General features: G+C 34.6%; 3 protein-coding genes across 8 annotated transcripts in view; 1 reads left to right on the forward strand and 2 right to left on the reverse strand.

Annotated features, from left to right (window-relative positions):
* The window catches only part of LOC136025401 (4-hydroxyphenylpyruvate dioxygenase-like protein), a gene marked incomplete at its 3' end in the record, with an annotated part of 35,328 nt that extends 30,093 nt beyond the window's left edge, over positions 1–5,235 (reverse strand). The window contains 1 exon segment of one of the 3 annotated variants that reach the window (XM_065701407.1): positions 5,190–5,235. 3 annotated transcript variants of the gene reach the window in all.
* On the forward strand, positions 4,956–18,215 carry LOC136025402 (fumarylacetoacetate hydrolase domain-containing protein 1-like). Its single transcript, XM_065701411.1, has 4 exons — positions 4,956–5,113; positions 9,302–9,398; positions 15,099–15,245; positions 17,781–18,215. Exons 1-4 carry the CDS (start codon positions 5,043–5,045, stop codon positions 18,120–18,122), a joined length of 657 nt encoding a protein of 218 aa, XP_065557483.1. The 5' UTR covers positions 4,956–5,042; the 3' UTR covers positions 18,123–18,215.
* Positions 18,216–19,597: 1,382 nt separating this feature from the next.
* LOC136025400 (UDP-N-acetylglucosamine--peptide N-acetylglucosaminyltransferase 110 kDa subunit-like) overlaps positions 19,598–23,114 on the reverse strand; it is a 139,931-nt gene continuing 136,414 nt past the window's right edge. For all 4 annotated transcript variants that reach the window (XM_065701401.1, XM_065701400.1, XM_065701403.1 and 1 more), the window contains one exon: positions 19,598–19,902. In XM_065701401.1, coding sequence (XP_065557473.1) covers positions 19,743–19,902 — 160 coding nt within the window. In that variant the 3' untranslated portion in view covers positions 19,598–19,742. The remainder of the gene's footprint in view (positions 19,903–23,114) is intronic.

A 23,114-nucleotide genomic window follows, 5' to 3' on the forward strand; every position in this document is an offset into this window, starting at 1 on the left:
CTTGCACTCACCTTTTTTTATATAAAATATCCCAGAAAAGTTTATCTTTCACTAATAAACCCCTTTTTCTCTTTTTATCTTTAATCAGATGATTTCAAGTCTTGAAATATGGACCACGTTCGAACTTTCACCTCAATCATGACTAAATTATATGGACTTCCAAAGATACATAAGCCAAACCTACCATTAAAACCAATTTTTGCAAGTACAAAGACACCAACAAGTGCTCCTAGCAAGTGGTTAGTGTCATTATGTATGCCACTCATTTTGACAGAAATTTCTTACATTGAGAATTCGTTAAAACTTGTGAAAAAATTAAAAGAGGTGAAATTTTTTTCAAATTCTATAATCTCAAGTTTTGACAAAGTATCAATGTATACAAATATTGATGTAAAAGCTGCAGAAATTCTTCTTGGAAGAAAGATATTAAGGAATTTTTAGTGGTAAAACAGTTTTGGAAGTCAGTGTAATTATGAATTTAGTTAGGTTGCGCAATATGTTCTCTTATTTTTTCAATTCAGAGTTTTTTTGAACAAGTAAATGGTTTACCCATGGGGGCCCCTTTAAGTCCTTTATTAGCAAATTGTTTTGTAGAAAATATTGAAACAATAGCATTAGATTCATATTTTATAAAACACAAATATGGGGGAAATATATGGGTGACATAATTTCAGTATGGAATAATGGGGAGGAGGAAAAAAATGTTTTTTAGAACATCTTAATTTTTGGGGAGGTGATTTAAAATTTACAACAGAATTAGAAGAGGACAAGAAACTTCCTTTTCAGGATGTTCTTCATTTAAAAAATGAAAATAGTCTGGATTTTAAAATTTACTGAAAATATACAAACAATAATAGATTTTTGTTGTTCATCTCCGGTAATGCTCGCCAGGTAAAAATTGGTTTAATCATATCCTTAACTGACTGCATTTTTAGAATTTGTTCTCCAGAATTCATAGAGGAGGAATTATTATTGTCAAAAGAAATTTTAATAAATAACCATTACTCAGGTTGGTTAATTGACCAGACTTTTTCGAAAAGAAGGAAAAAATTTCAAGAATTTTCTAACGATATCCTGGATATAACAAAAGAGAGAGATGTTTTTCGTTCTTTACCACATGTTCCAGGGCTGAGTGAAAAACCTAAAAGAATTTTACAAAATAATGGTTTCAAGGTAGCTTTAAGAGGTAGTAGTACTTTGGCTAGTTTTTTAAATTCTGGAAAGAATCAAACTTCTGTAGAGCAACAAAGTGGGGTTATAAAATCCTATGTACTTGTGGAAGCTCTTATGACAGACATACTAACCATAATTTGAAAATGATGTTACAACAACCTCATAATTCTATTTCATTTTCCTTAAAGCAAAATTCCAGACTTGAAGATTTTATCAGCTCTATCTGAACATATTTATAATTATCCAAATCATTTTATTTTGTTCGAGAATGATTCTTTGAGTGCTAGGGACCAAGGTATACCTTGGTCCCTATATCGACAAAGATATAGGTGAATTTGGATTTAATTCAATTTATGATAGTTTACTGAGGTCAATTAAAGTAAATCTTATTTCACCTAAGAGGTTTGACCTCTGTCCACCTGATTTACGATTTACCCCTCTGATTTTCTGATTTATGAGGTCCTCCTAAATATGGAATTTCATTAAGACCTGATCACTCCTTTGTAAGTTAAAAATACCTCATTTTTTGTTATTTTTCAGAATTAACCCTCCCTCCAACTCCCCCAAAGAGAGCGGATCCGTTCAATCACATATCTAGGACTTGTGCTTAGTTTTTCCACCAAGTTTCATCCTGATCCCTCCACCCTAATCATTTTCTAAGATTTTAGGTTTCCCTCTCTAACTCCCCTCAATGTCCCCGGATCCAGTTGGGATTTAAAATAAGAGCTTTGAGACACAATTTCCTTCTAAAAACCAAATTTCCATAAGGTCTGATCACATGTTCATAAGTTAATAATACCTCATTTTTTCTAATTTTTCTGAATTAACCCCCCCCCCCCAGATGGTTGAATTGGGGGAACAACTATTTCTAATTTAATCTGGTCTATCCCTGATATGCCTGCCAAATTTCATTGTCCTAGCTTATCTGGAAGTGCCTAAACTAGCAAAACCAGGACACACAGACCAACCAACCAACTGACAGAATTTGTGACCACAATATGTCACTTGGTTAATACCAAGTGTCATAAAAATAAGAGTAATTAACTATATGTAATTAGTTTATTGGGTATAAATTTTGTTTGTTTTTATAATGTTTTTTAGTTTTACTGCTGATGATGACACTGTATTTGGGTCCAAAATATTCAGTTGAAAAATTTTATATTTGTTTCACTGTCAATTAAAATGTTTCATACCGATTTTGAACTGCTATATTTTTCTCATGGAAAGGTGTGTGGTCTTTCAAGTTATGTACTTCACAAATCCTCTATTAATCTTCTAAGCTGTAGAAATGGTGAAAGGGTAGATATATTGGCTTGATGACACCTTTCCTGGGTAGGGTATGTTTTGGGCCCTTGATTAGTTTCCTAAAGTTTCACCCACCTAGCTAAGCTACTTTCCAAGATAGCAAGAACACAATTATAAAACTTTACCTAAAACAAGAGTTACTCTGATAGCCTTACCTACATAATTAGGTAAATTTAGAGATTACAACATAATTCAGCTAGTGTGAAAGTGAACATATCACTTGAAACCTCTTTTTACGCTTTTGCGATAATTCAATAATTGCTTCTGGGGCAAATTCCAATTTAAGCCCACAAAGGGGTCAATACAGCCCATGGTCACCAAAAGTTTAAAACCATGTTTCTTTAAAAACTGGCTAATGAGAAAAAATTGCCATTTGTATTTGGTTTGAGAATGGTAATTATGATTTTCTGGTACTTGTGTATTGCACCTAACACACCCAAGAAGTGAAGTTAGTCTAACCCTAATTGCTATTTACCTGCTATACTTCACCCTTAGCCCCCCCCCCTGATGTGCAAATATATAGCCCTGATTATATATTTTCAATGCATTTCTGCCACATGTTACTTGTTCTTCCAGTTTTTGTTTCATCACAGTTCATTGAATTTAGAAAGTAGATGAGTAGAAACAAGAGAAACATAATGCAAGAATAGCTGGCAAATATATAATTTGGGCTATATATTTGCATATTAGAGAAGCTAGGGGTAAAGTATAGCAAGTCTAAGTGCAAAACATGTTAGCTACTATTATTCTCTATATTATAAAGCACATAGGATTAACCTAACTTCTCTTCTTTGTGTGTTTGGTATAATACATAAGTACCTATTTTTCTTAGTCTTTTGATTAAATTTAGTAAAATATTATTTTGAGAACAAATTTGTAGAAATTTTCTTTAAGGGCTGCTTGAACCCTTAATGGGTTTGAAACAGCCCACAGTCACCAAAAGTTTAAAACCATGTTTCTAAAAAACTGGCTAGTGATAAAAAATTGCATTTGTAGTTGATTTAGGGATGATAATTATTACTTTTACTAGTCTTAATAGTAAAATGTTATTTTTAGAACAAACAGCAGAAAGTTTTAAAGAGCTAAAACCCCTCAAAAATTATGTAGGCTAAGTTTTGGCTGTGATTTTGTTTTGAGAATTCTTAGGCTTTTATTAAAAAATTCTGCAAAATTGTTGCCATGGTAATAGCAGTAATAGCAGATGCAGTAAAATTCTAGGTAAGTGACTTCTTGCTATCTTGGAAAGGGGTTAGGTTAGGAAAATGAAACTTTTGGAGACAGGTCTACAGGCTAAAGTATATCTCAGGAAGGTAATTTAAAGTACCCACCTCTACTGCTTCTCGCTCTAGAGGGCCCTGAAATTTGCCTACATGACAGGTCTATTGCCTATTAAAATTTTGACAAAACAACATTTTACCTTAATTTTCAGTTACTAGTTGCTTTTTCTCTGCCTTTAGTTCTGAAAATGCAATTCCTGTTATTTGAGTAGAATTTTGAGCCATATCAATGTTTTTTTTTCTGTTTTTTTTTTAAGATTTAGGAAATGTATAGGTATACATATCATTAAAACTTTATAAATTAGGATTGAGCAAAGTTGTGAAGCTGAAAACAATTTTGTTGTACTTCATTTAAGCAGAAGATCTATTTTGCAAGGTTTCACTTTTATAACACACATATCTTTAAAGGTTATCAAAGGTCAGGGCCCTCTAGAGGGAGAAGGAGTGGAGGTAGGTACTTCAAAATACCTTCAAAGGACATAGGCTACTTTAGCCTACAGACTTATCCCTGAAAGTTCATTTCCTAAATGAATGAAAAATGCAATTTTTTCCTCACTAGACAGTTTTTTTAACATGCTTGAAAACTTTTGACAACTATGTAATGTTTTACCTTTTGAGGTCCTATAAAGGGCTCAAAATTGAATTTGCTCTAGAAATAACTATTAAACTATGAAGAGCATAAAAAAGGCATCAAGTGATGTATTTACTTTCATCCTAGCTAAATTATAGCCAATTGTAAACAACAAATTTAATACTAGTTAGCCCGTGCATAGGTCTTCATAACACTAGTTTGGGACTGAGATTGTCTAGGAGTGATATCCAATTGTGAAGACAGTGATTATTAATTTTCAAAGGGTATTGAATATAGAATATGATGGTATACATATTTTTATCTGATTTTGTTCCATAAGCCTACTAAGCCAACACTGTTAACAGTTTTTCAACAGAACTAGATTAACTCTTAAAATTCATTGGTTTACAGATAACTTTTCTTCTTTTTACCGAAACCAACAGAAGATGATAGGCCTATTAGTAAATTTCAAGATTTTTTTTTCTTTTATAAAAATTAAAAGCTTTCTTCTTCTCCCTTTACTATAAAGGCTTGACAGTTAACATCCATATTTTTATTTTCAACTTTGACAGTAGATATTAAAATTTGGAAGAAATATACTGTCTGGTCACAAACCTGGAATTTCTATTACATGAATTATTTTTTTAAATAATCACTCATGGTAGCTTTTTGAATTTACTGCCGAAATTGAAAGAAAATTAGAAGTTTGAACATTAATGAGCATGTCTCGTATTCAAAAGTTCACTGAATTTGGCAGGAAAATATTAGCAGTTGGAAGAAATTACAGGTGAGAATCTCATATTTTATCAAAAAATAATATTTGAATGTACTCTTTTATGCATATTTTAAAGTAATTCTTATACCTTTCTGGAAAAAATTTAAGGCAGTGTTGTCGCATGTGAAGAAGCATCATATACTTGGATCTTTCAAAATGGATTTTTTTCCCCAAAATATTGTCTGAATCCAATTAATGTTCATTCGGGGCAGTTTATATTACTAACCTACGAATAAGATAAACATACCACTCGGTGCCTTTTTACACTTTTTACGAATATTCGTTCCAAATGTTTGTATCAGCTTTAAACCCTCTAAGGACTCTTAAAGATTATACCTTTTTCTTTGATTTAGACACTGGTGTTAGCATCACTCTCGTTTAAACCAGTTTGCTCATAAATTGAATTGATTGTGACGATATAAAGAACCAGAAAACACATTAGAAATACATAATTTGGGCGGTTACAGCATTGGGCGTAATTACTTGTAGCATTCCTAGTAGTTGTATTAAGAGTAAACACATGGTGTCTCCTGATTAGTTTAAAATCCACCACAACGTACCCTGAAAGGTTCAACTTAATAATGTAAGTTGTGCCATAGATATTATTGCTGTACAGTTTTGACACTCATTTTGATTTTGTCCAAATTCCCCCTAAATATTCCTTGAAAGCTTTACCTTAACACCCTTAGCTTGCATAGTAGCAATAGCTGTAGTAGTATGCAATTAGTGCTATCAACATCCCCCTCAACACACTGAAAGTTTCAACTTAATACCAGAAACTATTCCTTAAGCATTGCTGATGCATCCTCTTGACAAACTATATGCACAAAATGTGTTTTAGTTTAATCCAGCACTGTTTCAATGTTCTCCAAAATTTTGGGTTTAATACCCTTAACTTTGATAACAGCAGTAGTAGTACCGGAGTTATAGCAGTAGTAGCAATAGTTTGTAGCAGAAGAATCAATAGTAGTAGCCCTAGCTTTAGCAGCAGTAGCAACAGTAGTAGCATTAGTATTAGAAGTTAAAGCAGTAGTATTGGGATGCAAATGCTGTCTTTTGGTCAGTCAAACATCCCCCATAAACAACCCTATATGTTTCAACCTCACAAGCTAAACTGTTCCTAAGCTATTGCTGGTATGCTGTTTTGATAACATGCACAGAGATGGTGTGTTATGATTTGGTTCAGCCCCCCCCCCCCTTCATACACTTAGGCATAGCTGTAATAGTAAGCACGGCAGTAGTAGTAGTAGTAGTAGTTGTACTAGTAGCACCAGTTGCAGGACTAGTAGTAGCATTAACAGTAATAGTACTAATACTAATAGCAGTATTATTATTATTAACATATTGCCTTTTGGTCAGTTCAATATCCCATCATCAAACCCTGAAAGTTTCAATTTAATACAATTAGTTATTGTTGTGATATTGCTGATATACCGTTTTAATAACCTTTGTATTCACACTTTGAATTTAGTTCAACTTTCCCCTCAGCAATGCCAGTAATTCCCATCTTAATACTCTTAGCCTTACAAGTAGTTGAAGTGGAATTAATAGTAGTAAAAGTAGCAGTGGTAGTAGTATTAGCAGTAGCATGCAGATCTTGCCTTTTGGTCAATTGATCTTCCCCTTTAAGTACTCTCTGAAAGTTCCTACTTAATACCCGAATCGATTTTTGAAATATGCCTTCTTGACAATCTATATGCACATAGTATGTTTTATTTTAGTCAAAATTTCTCTCAATATACTTTTCAAATTTTCACCTTCATATGCTTAACCTTAATAACACTAGTATCATAGTAGTAACAGCAGTAGCAGGAGCAGTAGTAGCATTGTATAAGTGGTAGTATGAACAGTAGTAGCAGAAGAATAATCAGCAGTAGCATGTTGTTTTTTGGTAAGTTGAACATCTCCCTCTAGATGCCTTGGAAGTTTCATCTTGACACAGCAAGCCAATTCCAAAAATATTGCTGATGTGTCCTTTTGACCCCCTTTTCATCTTAGTACTCTTGGCCTTTCATGTAGTTGCAATAGAAGTAGCAGTTGTAGTAGTAGCAGTAGTAAAAGTAGCAATGGCAGTAGTATTAGTAGTAGCGTGCACCTATTGCCTTTTGGTTAATTGGTCTTCCCCTTTAAGCATTCTCTGAAAGTTCCAAATTAATAGTCAAATCAATACATTATATCTACTTAGCTCTTTACACAGGCAGTGCAACTGTGCTGCCTATGAAATTTTGATATTAAAAGTGCTCTTTAGATATTATTTGCTAACACAGATGAACGTTGAGCTGATTATGGCAAGGAACATTGCCATGAAGTGCTCCAGATTCACAGGACTGTCTGACCAAAGCTAAAACCAGCTTCTGGGTTACTCTGATGGTTAAACAGTAAAATGCTTTGTAAAAGAATCGTTAACTTGCAAGTAGAAGTGTGAAAATACTGGTCTGCATAACCAAAAAAGCTTGGTTAGCGTGAAAATAGGCCCTAGTTTCTTCATCCACTGGTCTGCATTCAATAAAAATATGATTTGCATATATATATATATATATATATATATATATATATATATATATATATATATATATATATATATATATATATATACATGTATTATTTTAGATATACGTATTATTTTAGATCTGGGTTCAATGATAATTGCTCAGTGTTCAGCTTGTAATAGAGCATAATAAAATCTTTAGATTTAAATCAAGGATACACACAACCATGGTCATCAATTTTTGGTCGAGCTCTAATTATATCTTCGAAATTCGAGTCTTGATGTTCCATAAAGGAGGGCTTTCTACTATTCTATTGGCCAGAGCCATCTCGTTGCTTTTAATTTCGTTATAGTCAGGGATATGAAGAAATTCAATTTTATTCCTGATCGAACATAAATTAAAAACCTTTGGTGGTGCCATTTTTGCCATGTTTTTTTGTTTGGAATCTACATTTTTTTTTCTTTAACTTTACTTGATATTCTTATTTATTAGTTTTTTAACCAGCCTAAATAAGCAAGAGCTGCAAGGGGAAAGAGGGGAGAGAGGGAATGATTTACGCGGTCCAATAAACAAATATTTTTAGCGAAATACATCCGTTTTTCGCCTTTCTTGCTGTTTTCATTTCAACATACTTATCATACTCAACGCCGTAAGGAATATTAACTTTTGGTGAATATGCAGGACGTATCCAGGATTTTTGTTTTGGGGATTTTACAAAAAAAAAATAGCTTTAAAAAGCGCATCAAAAATTTGTTTATGTAAATTTTGTCACGTTCAAACGATTTGGACAAAAATTTCGGGGTGAGGGAGGGTTCAAACCCCCTGACCTTTTGGATAAAACATTGTGCATACGCCATAGAAACTAGAAGTTAATTCTTAATTCAAAAAACATTGAAAGGTTCGGGCAATCAATGTAATAACTCTTGACGTCACTTGGTATTGTAACTAAAATTCCTGGGTTAAAGGTTAGAACTGTCTCAGGATTGCTGCTAACATTACGGTCCTGGAAACGTAGAATTGCTCTCATAAAAGCTGTTGTATAGACCTTTTCACTGTAAAGCAAAGCCCTTTGAATTTGCCGAAGCATCACAAAGACGAGGAAGAAATCTCAGTCGAATTTTTATTCGTAATAGTTTAATACCATCATAGGTGCTCTCTTTAATTCATTCAAAAATGGTATTTATGATTGAATCATGAAGAATTGTCCAGACTGTAGCTTAATTTCGACTAATTGCATTTACGACTTCAAGAATTCTCTTTTTTATTATGATGCTTCGACTATTTCCTTTAAAAGTTAAAAAGTTTATTAAGTAGTTTGTTGATTCTATCAGCCATAAGCCGGAAAACACGGTGAGCTTAAGGGTAGAGAAGGATATCAAACTCTTCTCGGAGATGGTTGGTAAAAATAAACAAAGGCCTGAAAATAAATATTTATTTTTAAATAGCTATTCAGCTTCCCAAAATTTCATAATGCAACTATCATACCACCTGTACTTGAAATGACATTTGTTATTTTATTACTTGCAAGGGCTTATCACAATGTTCATCAATCATGATTTCCTTCTCTGGTTTCTGTCCATTGTAATTGGCTAAAATTTCCAACCAATGCCGGTCCAAAGCATCATCCGTCGTTTTATTTTGAATCAGCAGAACTCAGTTATTGGTCACAACAACGTATTTATAGGGCAGTAATTTTTCTGTTTGCTTTCAGTGACCATGCTAAAGAACTTGGCAATACTGTACCTGACACACCACTGCTATTCCTTAAGCCTATGTCTGCCTGCATCCTTGAAGGTGAAGCGATTGAGGTTAGTGAAAATCAATTTACTCTTTATCATAGCAAATGTATCTAAACAGTAATGTGCGTTTGTTTCAGAAATCATCACAAATCACATCACGGTGTGAACTAGATCTACGTTACATAGCCAAGATGAGGTGTTGCGGCAACCTTTTTTCGGCTTTGCCGAGTAAAGTGTTGCGAGAGCAACACTTTGGTTTTGTTTCCTCGCTCCGATTAAACGCTGAAGTTGTCAATCTGTAAGGATCTTAAAATAAATGCTAGGTACAACAACTTGCAAAAGTTGCAAGCCCCTCAACGGAACTAGCAAAAATTGCAAACCCCTCATCGCTGAAGATGATTTTAGCCTAACAGCGCACTATTACTTACAAGTCCCCTGACATGTCTTACCACTGGAACCAAATTGGTGTTACCATCAAATACACCAGAAACAAATAATAGGTATACCAACTAGCAAAAGTTGCGATCCCTGCATTGCCGAAGATTATTATGAGCTAAATAGCCGACTGTTGCTTAAAACTCACCTATATGTCTCACAATTGGTATCGGCGTATTTTTGGTTTCAGTGTGTACCTTACTACTGAAGTTGTCAATCTCTTTAAACTTTCAAACTGGTAAAAAATGGATGACATATACTTTGATCAGCTCATCAAGAGCTATCGACTGCCGTCGAAAACAAAACATATATGTTTTAGTTCAAAAGTTGACTTTTTAGCCATAGGCCAAGTTTCCGACGTCATTACTTAGAAAGGAGCAAAGGATAAACTCTAATCTCTTTGGTAATGAGAGAAGTTTTAAAGTTAAAGAGGTACATGTTATACCATTTCTCTACCGCAATCCCAAGTGCGAAAAACCGAATGACAAACTCAGCTGAAATCACGAACATTACCACTTTCTAAGAATAAACTGAAATCGGAGTGCTAGGAAAAAAAACACGACAAAACCGAAGTGTTGCTCTCGCAACACAAAAAGGGACGTGGTCAGGGGAAGGACTAGCGTTGGAGTATTGATGAATTTCTTAATAGCGTCATTCACTACTTGACATTCGGTCATATCAGATCAAAACGAAATCTTTTTACAAGAAAGTTTCGTGATTGTGTCATGCGTATAAAACACTGAAAAATAGGTCTACTTCCTACTGCATGTGTGATCTATCTCTAATCGGTAAAAATTCGTCATTATGCACGCGGAAAGGAGGAGCCAGGGAGAAATGCACGGCACGTGACGTCCTCTGAAACCTTTCAACAGAGAAGATAGGAACACGCATTAGTGTATATATCTTTGCTGTGCTCTTTATTTTAATGACAAGTTTCTGTAACATGAATGAAACGAAAACTTGTGCAAAAGAGAAAGTAATAAAATTCTGGAATAGTCAGCAAGCTGCTACATTTGTAATGCACATGTTTGTTTACAACGCCTCTGTAGACGTTGCTCAAAAACGTGCCTCTGAATTTTTGGTAGTAAAATTATAGTCATTTCATTGTTAATTTTATAGCAATAATTCTTCAGTAAATGAATGTACTTCCCTCTCTCTTAAGAAATAAAAGAGTATAGAAATTCATGTAATTTATGTTGTTTTTATATACTATGCCTTCGTCAAAATTCGTCATTGTGCACGCGGAAAGGAGGAGCCAGGGAGAAATACACGCCACGTGACGTGCTCTGAAACCCTTCAACAGAGAAGATAGGAACACGCATTAGTGTATATATCTTTGCTGTGCTCTTTATTTTAATGACAGATTTCCGTAACATGAATGAAACGAAAACTTGTGCAAAAGAGAAAGCAATAAAATTGTGGAATAGTCAGCAAGCTGCTACATTTGTAATGCACATATTTGTTTACAACCCCTCTGTAGACGTTGCTCAAGAACGTGTCTCTGAATTTTTGGTAGTAAAATTTTAGTCATTTCATTGTTAATTTTATAGCGATATTTCTTCAGTAAATGAATGTACTCCCCTCTCTCTTAAGAAATAAAAGAGTATAGAAATTAATATAATTTATGTTGTTTTTATATACTATGCCTTTTCTTTCTCTATTCTTAAAATTCTATAATGTTGCCTTATTGAACCGAATCTTCAACAGTATTTTTCTGACACATTTATGGTCCATTTATAACCCTTCCAGATAATCGAGGATAAAGCAATAAGAATTTTACTACCACTACTACTGCTACTAACAACTCACCGCAGCACCAAGCCACCTGAGGCTAACACAGCTACGCACGCTCCTCATCTATTCAATAGATCTATCCATAGCCTCCCTCTTTGTACCCTCTCAGAAGTTCCCATTTCCCCTTAAATCTTTCTTTACATCCTCCCAACCAAACCGTGGTTGACCTGCTTTCCGTTTAGCCATACAAGGATGAACAAAATGGACAATCTTTCATCCTTCATTTGCAAAACGTACCGTAGCCATCTCAATATTTCTCTCATTATAGCTTTAGAAAGCGGGATTGACCACACTTTTCTTACAGCCTATTGTTTGAAATACGGCCAGTCTGCCGGGTATCCAAAACAATTCGTAGGTAATTTCTCTGGAAAATGCTTAGCAAATCTGCCTCAAGTTTTTCGGAACGCCCATGCTTGAGAATCATTTTTGACCACTGTCACCACTATGCCTGCCAATATTCTAATCTTGGTTCACAGACTTGCCTTCATATTCTTACCTAGTGAAGGGCTTACATAGATATTCTTACCTAGTAGGTTTATTATCTAGTATCCTTGTAAAGGGTGAACCACGACCCAGTAGCTACACATTAAAAACACATTTTTAAGATAAACTGGCAATTGAGAAACAATTGCCATTTCAGTCCGATTCTGGAATGATAACTTTTATCTAAATTAGTCTTAATAGCAAATGTTATTTTGAAAACAAATTTCAGGGAATTTTGAAATAACAGCCTGATACTCCTGAAAACGGTGTCCGATCGCCACAAAAAGCACACCACTGGAATCGTCATGGCCGAAAACCCTGTAAAGGGAAACCATAGTCCCCTGACTTGAACAACAAGGAAAATCACTTTTTTGCATTGGTAGCAGTCTCTTTTTTCTTTTCTTTTTTTTCCATTGCTAGTGGGGCACTGAAAAATCATAGAGAATTGTTTAAGGACTTATTTCAAAGGGAATTGCTATATACGTTCTTTACAAGTACCCAATGATAAAATTAAAACTAAAGTCCATTTTTTTTCAAAAACTAAATTTTCATATACAAGACGATGAATGATGTCAAAATCGTAGGTTACAACCATAAATGACGCTATAGTAAATCTATGTAATGACATCAGCTGCAACTGGGGTTCGTTCTTCACTGTATCTAGCTAAGAAAAGGCCGATGGCTTTTTCCCGTATCTAATATATAATCATTCTAATAATAAAACTATTTAACATCTGCTATAGATAACAGACAAAAATAATTTATTAAAAAAAGAGCAGCATCAATAAAAAAGGAGTTGTAATAATAAAATAATTGTAGCATAAAAGTAATAGTAATATAAATAGAGGAGTGTTAGTATAAAATAAGTAGCATTAATATAAAAGAAATAGTAATAATACAAAAGGCGTTTCATTAGTACAAAATTATGAGTATATACTACACACAGGAAAAATCCGATGACTTTTTCTTATCTGGATATTGTTTGCAATCAGACTTTTTCTCCCAATTCTCGTTTATCCACCAATACTTCAAGTATATTTTAAGAAATTTAATATTTAAACACCTCTAAAACGTATGATTGCGTGATACACAACTAAATCTGTCTCAAAATCCCGCTTTATTCATCCCTAGCAAAGGTTATCGTCGGCAGCACAATGGTGCTGCTCATAGGCAGCACGATACTGCTCTATCGATTTGTTTCCATCAAGACACTTTATATTGAAGAAGTTGGTGTGGGAACTTCGGAGGGGGCTCATCCGATTGAAAATTAAAACTTCAATCGCCTTTTCTTAAGAGTCAAAGGTCTCAGGGGGCTATTAGCCCTTCCCCGACGCCCAAAATTCCTCCAAAACATTTGAAAAATTCCAATTCCGTGATAGACATTTTGTCTAGAATAGTTGAAAGATCCAATATCTGTGTCTTTGGGAATGAAACCCCCCCCCCCCACAGAGCCCTTGGGGCACCAGCTATAAGTTTTATAATTTACCCGTCTTTTACATGTAGTATTTGTTATTGGGAAAGTGGGGCATATCTGACCCTTGATGTCCAAAAAGGTTAAGGGTTTTAATGTGAAGCTTTCAGAGAATATTGAAGGGATGCATATATTTAATGTACATAGTGTGCTGCAATTAAATCAAAACACACTATTTGTATGCAGGTGAACAAGAAGGCGTATCTCAGGTGCGGCTTACGGTATGAAGTTGGAACTTCCAGAGAATCATGAGGGGATGATCAGGGTGTTAAGTGAAAGTTTCAGGACTGTTGAGGGGGAAGTTTAACTAAGTCAAAACATCACTATGTATATACTGGTTGTCAAAAGGGCATATCAGCAATGTCTTAAGAGCATTTTAGAATATCAGATTCAAGCTTTCAAGGCGGGATGAGGGGGGGGGGGTAGGGTGTTCAACGGACCAAGATATTTGCAAAATAATCACTGAAAATAATATTTGCATATTACTACTTCTACTGCTACTATATTACTCATACCACTAATGCTTAAACTACTACTACTGCTTCTCCTATGACTACAACTACGGATAAAGGTATTAAGATGAAAATTGTTACCCGCTTTGGGAAAAGTCATGTTTTGTGCTACAAAGTGGCTGAAAACGCCAGTTTGCTGGAGCATGACCTTTTTTGCTACTGAAAACGATAAACCATCTCTTGATGACTGGTCACAAATCTTGCTAGTCACTGCAGCCCTCATGTCATTATCAGCTGATAGATTATGAGTAAAGACGGAACTCTGCGGCAGTCACGTTATACTATAAGGCTTTATCTGTACAGTGTTAAGCCATTTTTCAAGATTGAGGGCGGCTGAAAGCCTCCTGTTTAGAGTTTCTGACTGTTAAAAATTAATCGGTTATCTTCAAATTTGCATTTCCTGGCATTTTGAGCAAACAATTGGTGTTTTGTGGCACACAGTGGCAGAAAGCTACGCTTTGCTGTGGGGCAATCTTTTGTTATCTAAAAAAGTCACCATTTTTTAAATACATCATTTGTATTAGTTCATCTAGAGATTAGCCTTAAGCTGATCTAATGGAGAAGTGTAATACAATTATATTTTTTTTAGCGCTATAACGGCGGCGTATTATGTTTTCTGGCTGTCATAATGTAAATAGATGAGAGTCCACGAAACAAATAAAAAGACAAGCCTAGAAAACAAAAATAAAACAAAAGTCACTGAAAGAGGAAACGTGTTTCAAGTGTTTTTGGTATTTGCCTTTTATTTCGTCTTGTATACTTCTATATACTTACATATTCTTTATGTATCGAGGAAGTCTGAGCAGAGGCCGAAATATTCACATTTTTCTCTTTATTTCACTGACTTATACACGGAATTATATTTGAATTGTCATTTTGGTTCACTGTCGTATATTTTCTCGTATTATCATGCTTAGCCAGTGTGGTGTGGGAAGCTACTCATGAAATTAAAGAATTGCTGTGATCAATCCCACTTGGCTTTCCTTCTTTCTAGATTTTGGAAGGCAGTAATGGTTTCCAGTGCGAAATCGAACTCCCCCCTTCTTTCTAGTAAACAACTATCCATCGTTTCAGATTCCAAAAGGCTGTATAGATTTCCAACACGAAATTGAACTAGCCGTTATAATTGGAAAGAAATGCCGACAAGTTCCAGCCAGTGAAGCAATGTCGTATGTTGGAGGTTATGCTCTAGCACTGGATATGACAGCAAGAGATTTTCAGGTAATGTCCCTTGTAGATCCCCCTCCTCCCCGCCTGGTTAGGTTTTTGGTTTACTTTTATGCATGTTTCATTTGCGTTCACGCGAATTTGAAAGCAAAACAGGTCGTAAAAATCCCATGTCAAGCCCAGGGCCGTATCCATAATTTTTATTTTCGGAGAGGTATTTTCTTGGCGAGGGGAGGGGGTATAGAGAGCTTTAGAAAAATGCACCAAAAAATTGTTTATGTGCATTTTTGTTACGCTCCAACGTGTCAGACAAACATTTAGGGAGAAAGGGTCGCACCCCCAGCCCTGGATACGGCCAAGGTCGAGCCTACAATACGTCGACAAAAGAAATTGACAAATAGGAAATCAAAATTTAAAGCCTCCTCTGGCAGGGGTTTATTCGAATTTTTAGGCCTTAGGTTTCAAATGTTCCCTAGGGGATCATTTGAACCCATTTAAGGAACGATTCTCGCCCTCAAATCACTGCATCTTCTGTGCTTTTTTATATATTTGTTTCTTATTACTCCATCTTAAGGGTGTTTCGCCCTCTTTTTGTAAAAGATGGATTATACATAAATTGAATTGATTCTAATACCAGAAACATGCCAGGGTCGTTTTTTTTTAACAAAACATGAAAAATTAATTTCGGGAGATGCATTTGCGCAGTTGTTTTTTTTTTTTTTTTTTTTGTTTTTTTTTTTGCACTTAGACGCTGATAGATATGTCCCTTAAATGTAAAATGACAACATTTTGGTTCTTTCGTCCTCGCATAAGATCGAGTCTCATTTCGTAAGTAATAATGATTATACTTGACTAACAGAAATGGAGAGGCCAAGGAGAAGGCGGAATAAAAAACAAACAAAAAACATTAAGCTCCATTGCCGATTAGTTCCTTTTGATAGATTATGACACGAAAACCTGCTTCCTATCGTATAGGCTCAGGTACACGAGGCGAGCTTAGAAGCTACAAGCCGGCTTTTTCGCAAGTAGCTCGTAAACTAGTCCGACGTACTCGATACACTTGTTCCGTTAGGGGCTTGTAAAAATCCTCTGGAAATTGTTGAACTACCAGCGGCTTTACAGACCACTTGCTGGGTTTTGAGTAAGTTAGCTAGTAAATTAGCCACCTTTAGTCACATTAGCCTGGTTAATATATCCGTCGACATCTAAAAGACAGTGATAAAACAAAAAGTTATAAAGTTACTTCAAAACAAAGGGCCTGTGTTACCTAACGATCTTTGCTTTATTTTTCGTGGACTGATGAGATAGCTGAGTCGTTTTCTCTTTTTAAAATATATACTTGCCCCTAGTTCGCCGTTTTATATTACTTTTTATTTAGGAATTGCGCTGCCTAAAATCTATCAATGAACTTCCAGCTTTAACTATTCTATTGAAGGCTGGAACTAGTTGACTAAGTGGAGTTACTTAAAAGTTTAAAGTGCTTGATGAATCTGAACATTGAAACTCAGAAACATAGTTAATTCGAAATACCTGAAACAATTTCAGACCCTATAATCATAATTTGAAATAATAATTATCAACAATTATCTGATATTTTATAATAGTTAGATAAATATAACATAATTCATTTAAAATATACTAGAATGAAGTAAATTTGGTTTCTATTAGAAGTGCACCCTTTTTTTTTCGAATGTTTACTGCAATTGAAGTGTTACAACAATTTAAGGTTCAACAAATAAATAGTTTACAAATTGAGGTAAAAGTGAGTAAGTAAAAATTTAACAAGAGAAAATAATAAACCCCAAGTACTTTTAGGTATTATTGTGTATTACTAGCACCTTATTTTTTATATCGTTTATTTAATCGGTAAACCTATACGTTCTCATTAGGGGACAGAAAAGAAGGAAATTGATACTATTTCGCTTTATACGAGGTTTGGTATTACCGTGAAAGAAATCCATAGAGTTCAGTGGAAATTTTGACTTTTATATTTTTCCCCTTTTCGTAGACCACATATTGTACAATATTACACCCTAGTGTATTTATAATTATTGGAGCGTAAACAGAACTATTATTGGCCCACAATGATGTTAAACTAGCCTGTGTAATTTTTCATTAAGCTTAATTTCAAAGAGAACCTCCAAACATGGTCATCCATAGGTGCCGGCAAAATGTATTGACACTTCGTGTCCTGTCAGTCAGTTTATTAATCCATCAGCCATTCCCGATCCCCAAAATTTTGACCTCGTTTGTAAAGTGAACGGCTTATAAGCTGTGGACATGTTATGTCTCTGATCCACCTGAACGTTACTTCGCTACAGCTTCTATGGGAATTAGAATTTATTCACGTCTCAGTAGCGAGGTAAATGATAAGACACTATATGGTATGAGCTTAAAAAAATGACGTATCTGCAATATCTATGAAACCAATGGGGTATCAAGCTGAAACTTTCAGGGGATGTTAATGGAGCCGAATAAATCTTAAATGTTGACACGGGGAGAAAAAAAGGAGGGGGCATAACCGCTTTTCTCCTTCAACCTAGTCGTTTTTGTGGTTAGCTTATAAATTCTCATACAGTTTATTTCCAGAGAGAAGCATCCAAAAAAGGTCAGCCTTGGGCTTTGGCAAAATGTATTGACACTTCATGTCCTGTCAGCCAGTTTATTGATCCATCAGTCATATCAGATCCTCATAATCTTGAACTCGTTTGCAAAGTGAACGGCGAGATAAAACAAAAAGGAAATACTAAAGATATGGTTTTCCGAATACCCGAATTGCTTAGCTACATTTCAGAGTATTTCACGCTTGAAGAAGGGGATATGGTTCTCACTGGAACTCCAGCTGGCGTTGGGCCAGTTGTGGCAGGTGATGTCATTGAGTGCAGTCTTAGTGATATCATCACGTGCAAGTTTAATGTCAAAGCTCGTTAATTGGAGAAAAATAGTGATGGGAATAGTCGTTTGTTACACCCGGTTATTTATCTGGTCTGTTTTGAGGAATAAAATAAATTGTTGGTTGTTGTATTTTGCTGAGTATAGTTTACTGAATTTTTTTTTTTACCACTATAGGAGAGTAGTCATGATATAATGATATAATGCCATGTCATGACATAATGAATGTAAAGTCTTAAACTTCTGACAAATTCTATTGTTATGCGCATCTAGCATATTCCCGTCTTTCTTAAATTATTTTGAACTTTTAGAATAAAAAAAGAATCAAGAATATAATACAAAGCTTTAGAAGAAAAATATAAAATAAAACAAGTATAAAATGCCCGGGGTTGCACAGGAATATTTATGATGGCTTGTTCATCTGCTTTTGGTATCACACTCTAAATTTTTATTGCTTCTTGATATCAAGCCACCATCAAATACCCTTCCCTCCAAAAAACTCTATTTTATCCCCTCTTGACTTTTAACTGTCATTTAACCCTCTTTGTCAACGCAGAATGTAAACAAAATCAAATGGTGGGTCTATTCGGGATCAAACCGGAGACCTGCTGCGAGTAAAGTATACGTGATAATCACTAAACTATCAGAACATGCGAATAGATCTTATATAAATTATGATTCAGGTGCAAGAATACTCAATTTCACCTCCCACCCCGCCTCTTCTTGATCTACCCCTGCAAACAATAACCTTTAGGTAGTTAAGGATAATGTCGCTTGCCAGGTCATAGATTATTAACATATCTATGAATGAGTTTCTCAGAATTTCAGATATGTTGGTGTACTGACACTTTGTGCTGTGAAAAGAAAAAAAGATTTGGTCCACTTTAACTTTTGCCCCATCAAAACTAATATTCATTAGATAGGCATATTGCACAAGACAAACATGTGTTTTCCTTATTGGTTTTGTTATGTTTATGTTTTTTTTTCGGTTTTGTTTACTTTTTTTTCCTATGGCTGATGGCTTTTTTTTAATGTACTTACATACTCCAACCGTATTTTTTAATTCCGATTATGTCTTGCTTCTGCGCCAAGGAGAAGTGATAAAATTAACATTGCCTTTAACTTCAATCGCACCAGACGAATCAACAACGAAACCGGTTGTAAACTAGTATCAAGTAATCCCTTGTTTTAATTGTGCTAACTGAAGAGACAATGCCTTCCTTACCCCTTTTTGTCACATAAAGGATAGAATTAGAAGAGGTAGCGCGTTGAAGAGGCCCCCTTACCCTCACTGAAAAAGCAATATTTCCCATCCCTTTCTCGCCTTTCCTCCCGTTGAACGTTAAAGTTTCTAAAAAAAGGATTAAATCCTTTTACATAGTTAATCCTCCATAGTCCAGATTCTAAGCCAGAGATTTCAATACTTAGGCACGTAGAATGGGACGAGTATTGTTTTACGAGCAGCTAACTTCTTGACAGAAAAAGGGTGATTAAACCAAAAACAAAGCAAAAAGTTAAATAACACAGTTTATTCTGGTACTAAACTTACGGACAGCAGGTAACTATTTTTAACGCGGTTTGATCAAATTCAAGAGAAAATAAAGTCCAAATCAAGAAAAATAAAATGAAGTCCCCGAATTAAGTTATAGAAAGAACGAATCAATTTTCCAAATCAGTTGTATGGTCTGCTTTTTCTCCTCTCGAGTACCTTTCCCAAAGGCGATAGTAGAGTCTTTCCATGTCTGAGGCATAGATTTTAACATCAAACAGAGGACTATCGGCTCTCATTTTCCAAACTTTGGCTCTCATGGCTTTCAAACTAAAACGAAAGAAAACGGATGAAAAAACAGTAACACAATTTCTACAAAAGAGAGCAATAGCCTTTACTTCAAAATTACGATTTGTATAGGTTTTAAGAGACACGGGGGAAGGAGAATAATCAAGGGCGTTCTAAAGGAAAAAGCCACGGACTCGACCGAGTCCGTGGATTTTTGAATTAAAATGCAATAGTTGCGGGCATCAAGTCATGGCTAATTGTAGAAAAACCCAAGACAGGTAGTCCAATTGAGTGAGAAGAAAAGCCTGGTATTAATTCCTCCCTTATTAATATTGTATGAAAAGGAGGTTAGTTCATTTGTTAATAGATATGTCTATCTATTAACCGTCCATGCATCATTGCTAGGGCAGAAGAACCAAGGTAAATAGTCATAGAGCTAATATAATGATAGAACCTTTAGTTTTCCAAGTGTTAATAATGATATGCGGGAGAAGAAATTTTCATTATTAAAACATCATTGTGATTGTTGAAAGCTCAAAACTGTATTTTTGGATAGTTTCAAACAATATATGTTAAATAGGTTTAACTAGCTTTAAACGTATATCTGACTAGTAGATATACTAGCAGAGACGTCTATAAGTAAGTGAACAACGGATAAAATCTACGATAAAATGTCCCCAAAGGGAGAGGCTACAGGGAATTCCTCCCTGGATTTACTTCGAAAGACCTCCCCCTGTAAAAATAGTGATACGGATACGTATGTTTTCGGCTTTCACTTTTCGATAGCGCAAGATGGTGTGGGTTGTATACAAAATTATGGAAAGTTTACTCATCATGGAGGAGTGATTAAAGTAGCTATTTTCGTCCTAATCACTGAAAGGGTTCCGCGCCCCAGTGAAATTTAAAGCAGCTCATTTACATTTTACTATGCACAAACTTAGCCAACAGTTTTGGCATTTTCTTTATTTCGGTATTACAAAATAACTAATTTATATTGGCATATATATATTTGCCTAATTTTTAATCTAATGATAATTATGATAATATATTTTCAACCCAATTTTAAATAAAACAAACGGAGTAAATTTCGCTAAAAAGAAAGAAAAGGCAAATATAGAGAATCATAGACAACTTAAACTTTTATCACAGACAAAAACAACTAAAACTGGATATAAATAAAGAAACGAAATATTGTATCATTTATCATAACATGGCAATGAAAACCAAAGCAGATCTTTAAATCAAGCAAAAAAAAAAAAAACTAAATCTATATATATAAAAATAAGTTGTATATATGTCCGTCTGTTACATGACCGTTATTACCGTTACACGAGTAAAACTTATAAAAAAAACGGAAAAAAATAAAAGAAAACTAAAAAAAAAGGATAAAAAATAACTAAAAAACAATCTTCTATAAAAAAAGGAAAGAAAAACTAAAAAAAAAACAGAAAAAAATAAAAGAAAACTTAAAAAAGGAAAAAAACTAAAAAAGAATACAAAATAAAAAAAAGAAGAAACTAAAAAATTAAAAAACTAAAAAAAAAGAAGAAACAGCCGAGGAAGCGGCTCAAAGAGTTAATGCCAAAAGGCTTGCGGCTAAAAGAGAAAGTAAGAAAAGAAAGCGTGCCGAGGAATTACAACAACAACGTGAGAACAGGCTTGCGTCTCAAAGAGAAATTACCAAAAAAAAATCGTGCCGAGGAATCACAAGAACAACGTGAAAACAGGCTCGCGGCTCAAAGAGATAATACCAAAAAAATCGTGCCGATGAATCACAGGAACAACATGAAAACAGGTTTGAGGCTCAAAGAGAAATTACCGAAAAAAATCATGCCGAGGGAATCACCAGATCAACGTGAAAACAGGTTGCGGCTCAAAGAGATAATGCCAAAAGAAAGAATGCCGAGGAATCACAAGAGCAACGTCAAAATTATCGCCTGGCATTTAGGTACAGCCCCGTCAATGATTATAGCTTGAGTAGATGTGTTCAAATCGGGACAATGTCTAAAATTTGTCCCTATTGCAAGGCCTTGAAATTTAATGGTGAAACAACGGGAATGTGTTGCGCCTCAGGAAAAGGCGCGAAGCACCACACCAACGGCTAGTAAACACATATGAAACTAAACAAGGCATAAACGTCACTGTGCTTTAATCTATATCATAGTTGGTGAATTCATATTACGCTTAAAAAATATTCACAATCAGAATGCGAAAATACAACAAGAATAGATACAAAGTAGTTGGAATTTTGGTCACAAATCAATGCATGACTCAAATCGTCGACTTCTAGTTACCATCTTCATACTGAAAATGTTGCCATCAAGCGGACAGGCGCAGAAGCAAATACTCAAAAGTGACAACATTTTAGTTTAACGCTACCACGCAGAATAGTCCTCCGTGTCCCCACCACCGCCATTTGTTACAGAAGTTATATAATACATTTATGTAACCAGAGAAGCACATCTAACATATAAAAGATTCTATAAAGAAAACAAATTTTTTTCCTCATTGCTTGCAGTTAAGCTTAAACAAAATTACTGATGATGGTGCAAAAGTGGAGGAGTTAGATCGTATAGGGCCAATCTCTATAGCTAATGCCTCGTATTAGGTGGATAATAATTAGAAAAAACATCTCTTTTACATTTGAGCTTTCTGGAATGCATGTAAAACTTATACAAATTGCTTATTTCTTGATAGACATTAAGAGCAAATATTAATGTAGAAAGGATATCAGAATAAATATTTTTTGTCCCCTAGACCCAACTTAGGTCTATTCATGCCATAGAACCTATTAGGTCTATTAGATTTTTTAAGATTTTCGTTGGGTGTCTCAAAATTATTAATAATTTAGATAAGTATTAAATTTTCGTCAGTGTTGCCACGCTGAACCGTAAAAATAAATGAGCAAAACCAGGCAATGCTTTTCTTTTGTAAAAATTCAAACACGAACGATCTATTAGTTCTAAAGAATAACAACACCTTCAAAGGAAAGTATCTTAAGAATTATAGTGTTCATTAATCTAGCTTATCATTCACCAATGTTTCTTTTTTTTTATGTTTAACCTGCTACTAAAAACTACATGTGGAGATTTTTTTTTAATTAAAAATCGAAGTCCTGATTTTTCCTGATTTTTTAATGGTTGAGTAAATTATCACGTACCCAGTTCAGATAATCAGATTCAAGTTTCATTATTTTTCGTACTTTAAGAATAAAAAAAAAAAAATCAGTAGAATTTTCATACTCCAAGGTTTGT

The sequence above is a fragment of the Artemia franciscana genome, chromosome 3, assembly GCF_032884065.1.
Source record: "Artemia franciscana chromosome 3, ASM3288406v1, whole genome shotgun sequence".
NCBI lineage: Eukaryota > Metazoa > Arthropoda > Branchiopoda > Anostraca > Artemiidae > Artemia > Artemia franciscana.

Excerpts from the sequence above, each read along its gene's own strand:
- LOC136025402 (XM_065701411.1), top strand. The coding sequence starts at position 5,043 with ATGAGCATGTCTCGTATTCAAAAGTTCACTGAATTTGGCAGGAAAATA. Across the intron at positions 9,399-15,098 it reads TTGAAGGTGAAGCGATTGAG|ATTCCAAAAGGCTGTATAGA; the intron begins GTTAGTGAAAAT and ends CCATCGTTTCAG. Across the intron at positions 15,246-17,780 it reads TGACAGCAAGAGATTTTCAG|AGAGAAGCATCCAAAAAAGG; the intron begins GTAATGTCCCTT and ends GTTTATTTCCAG.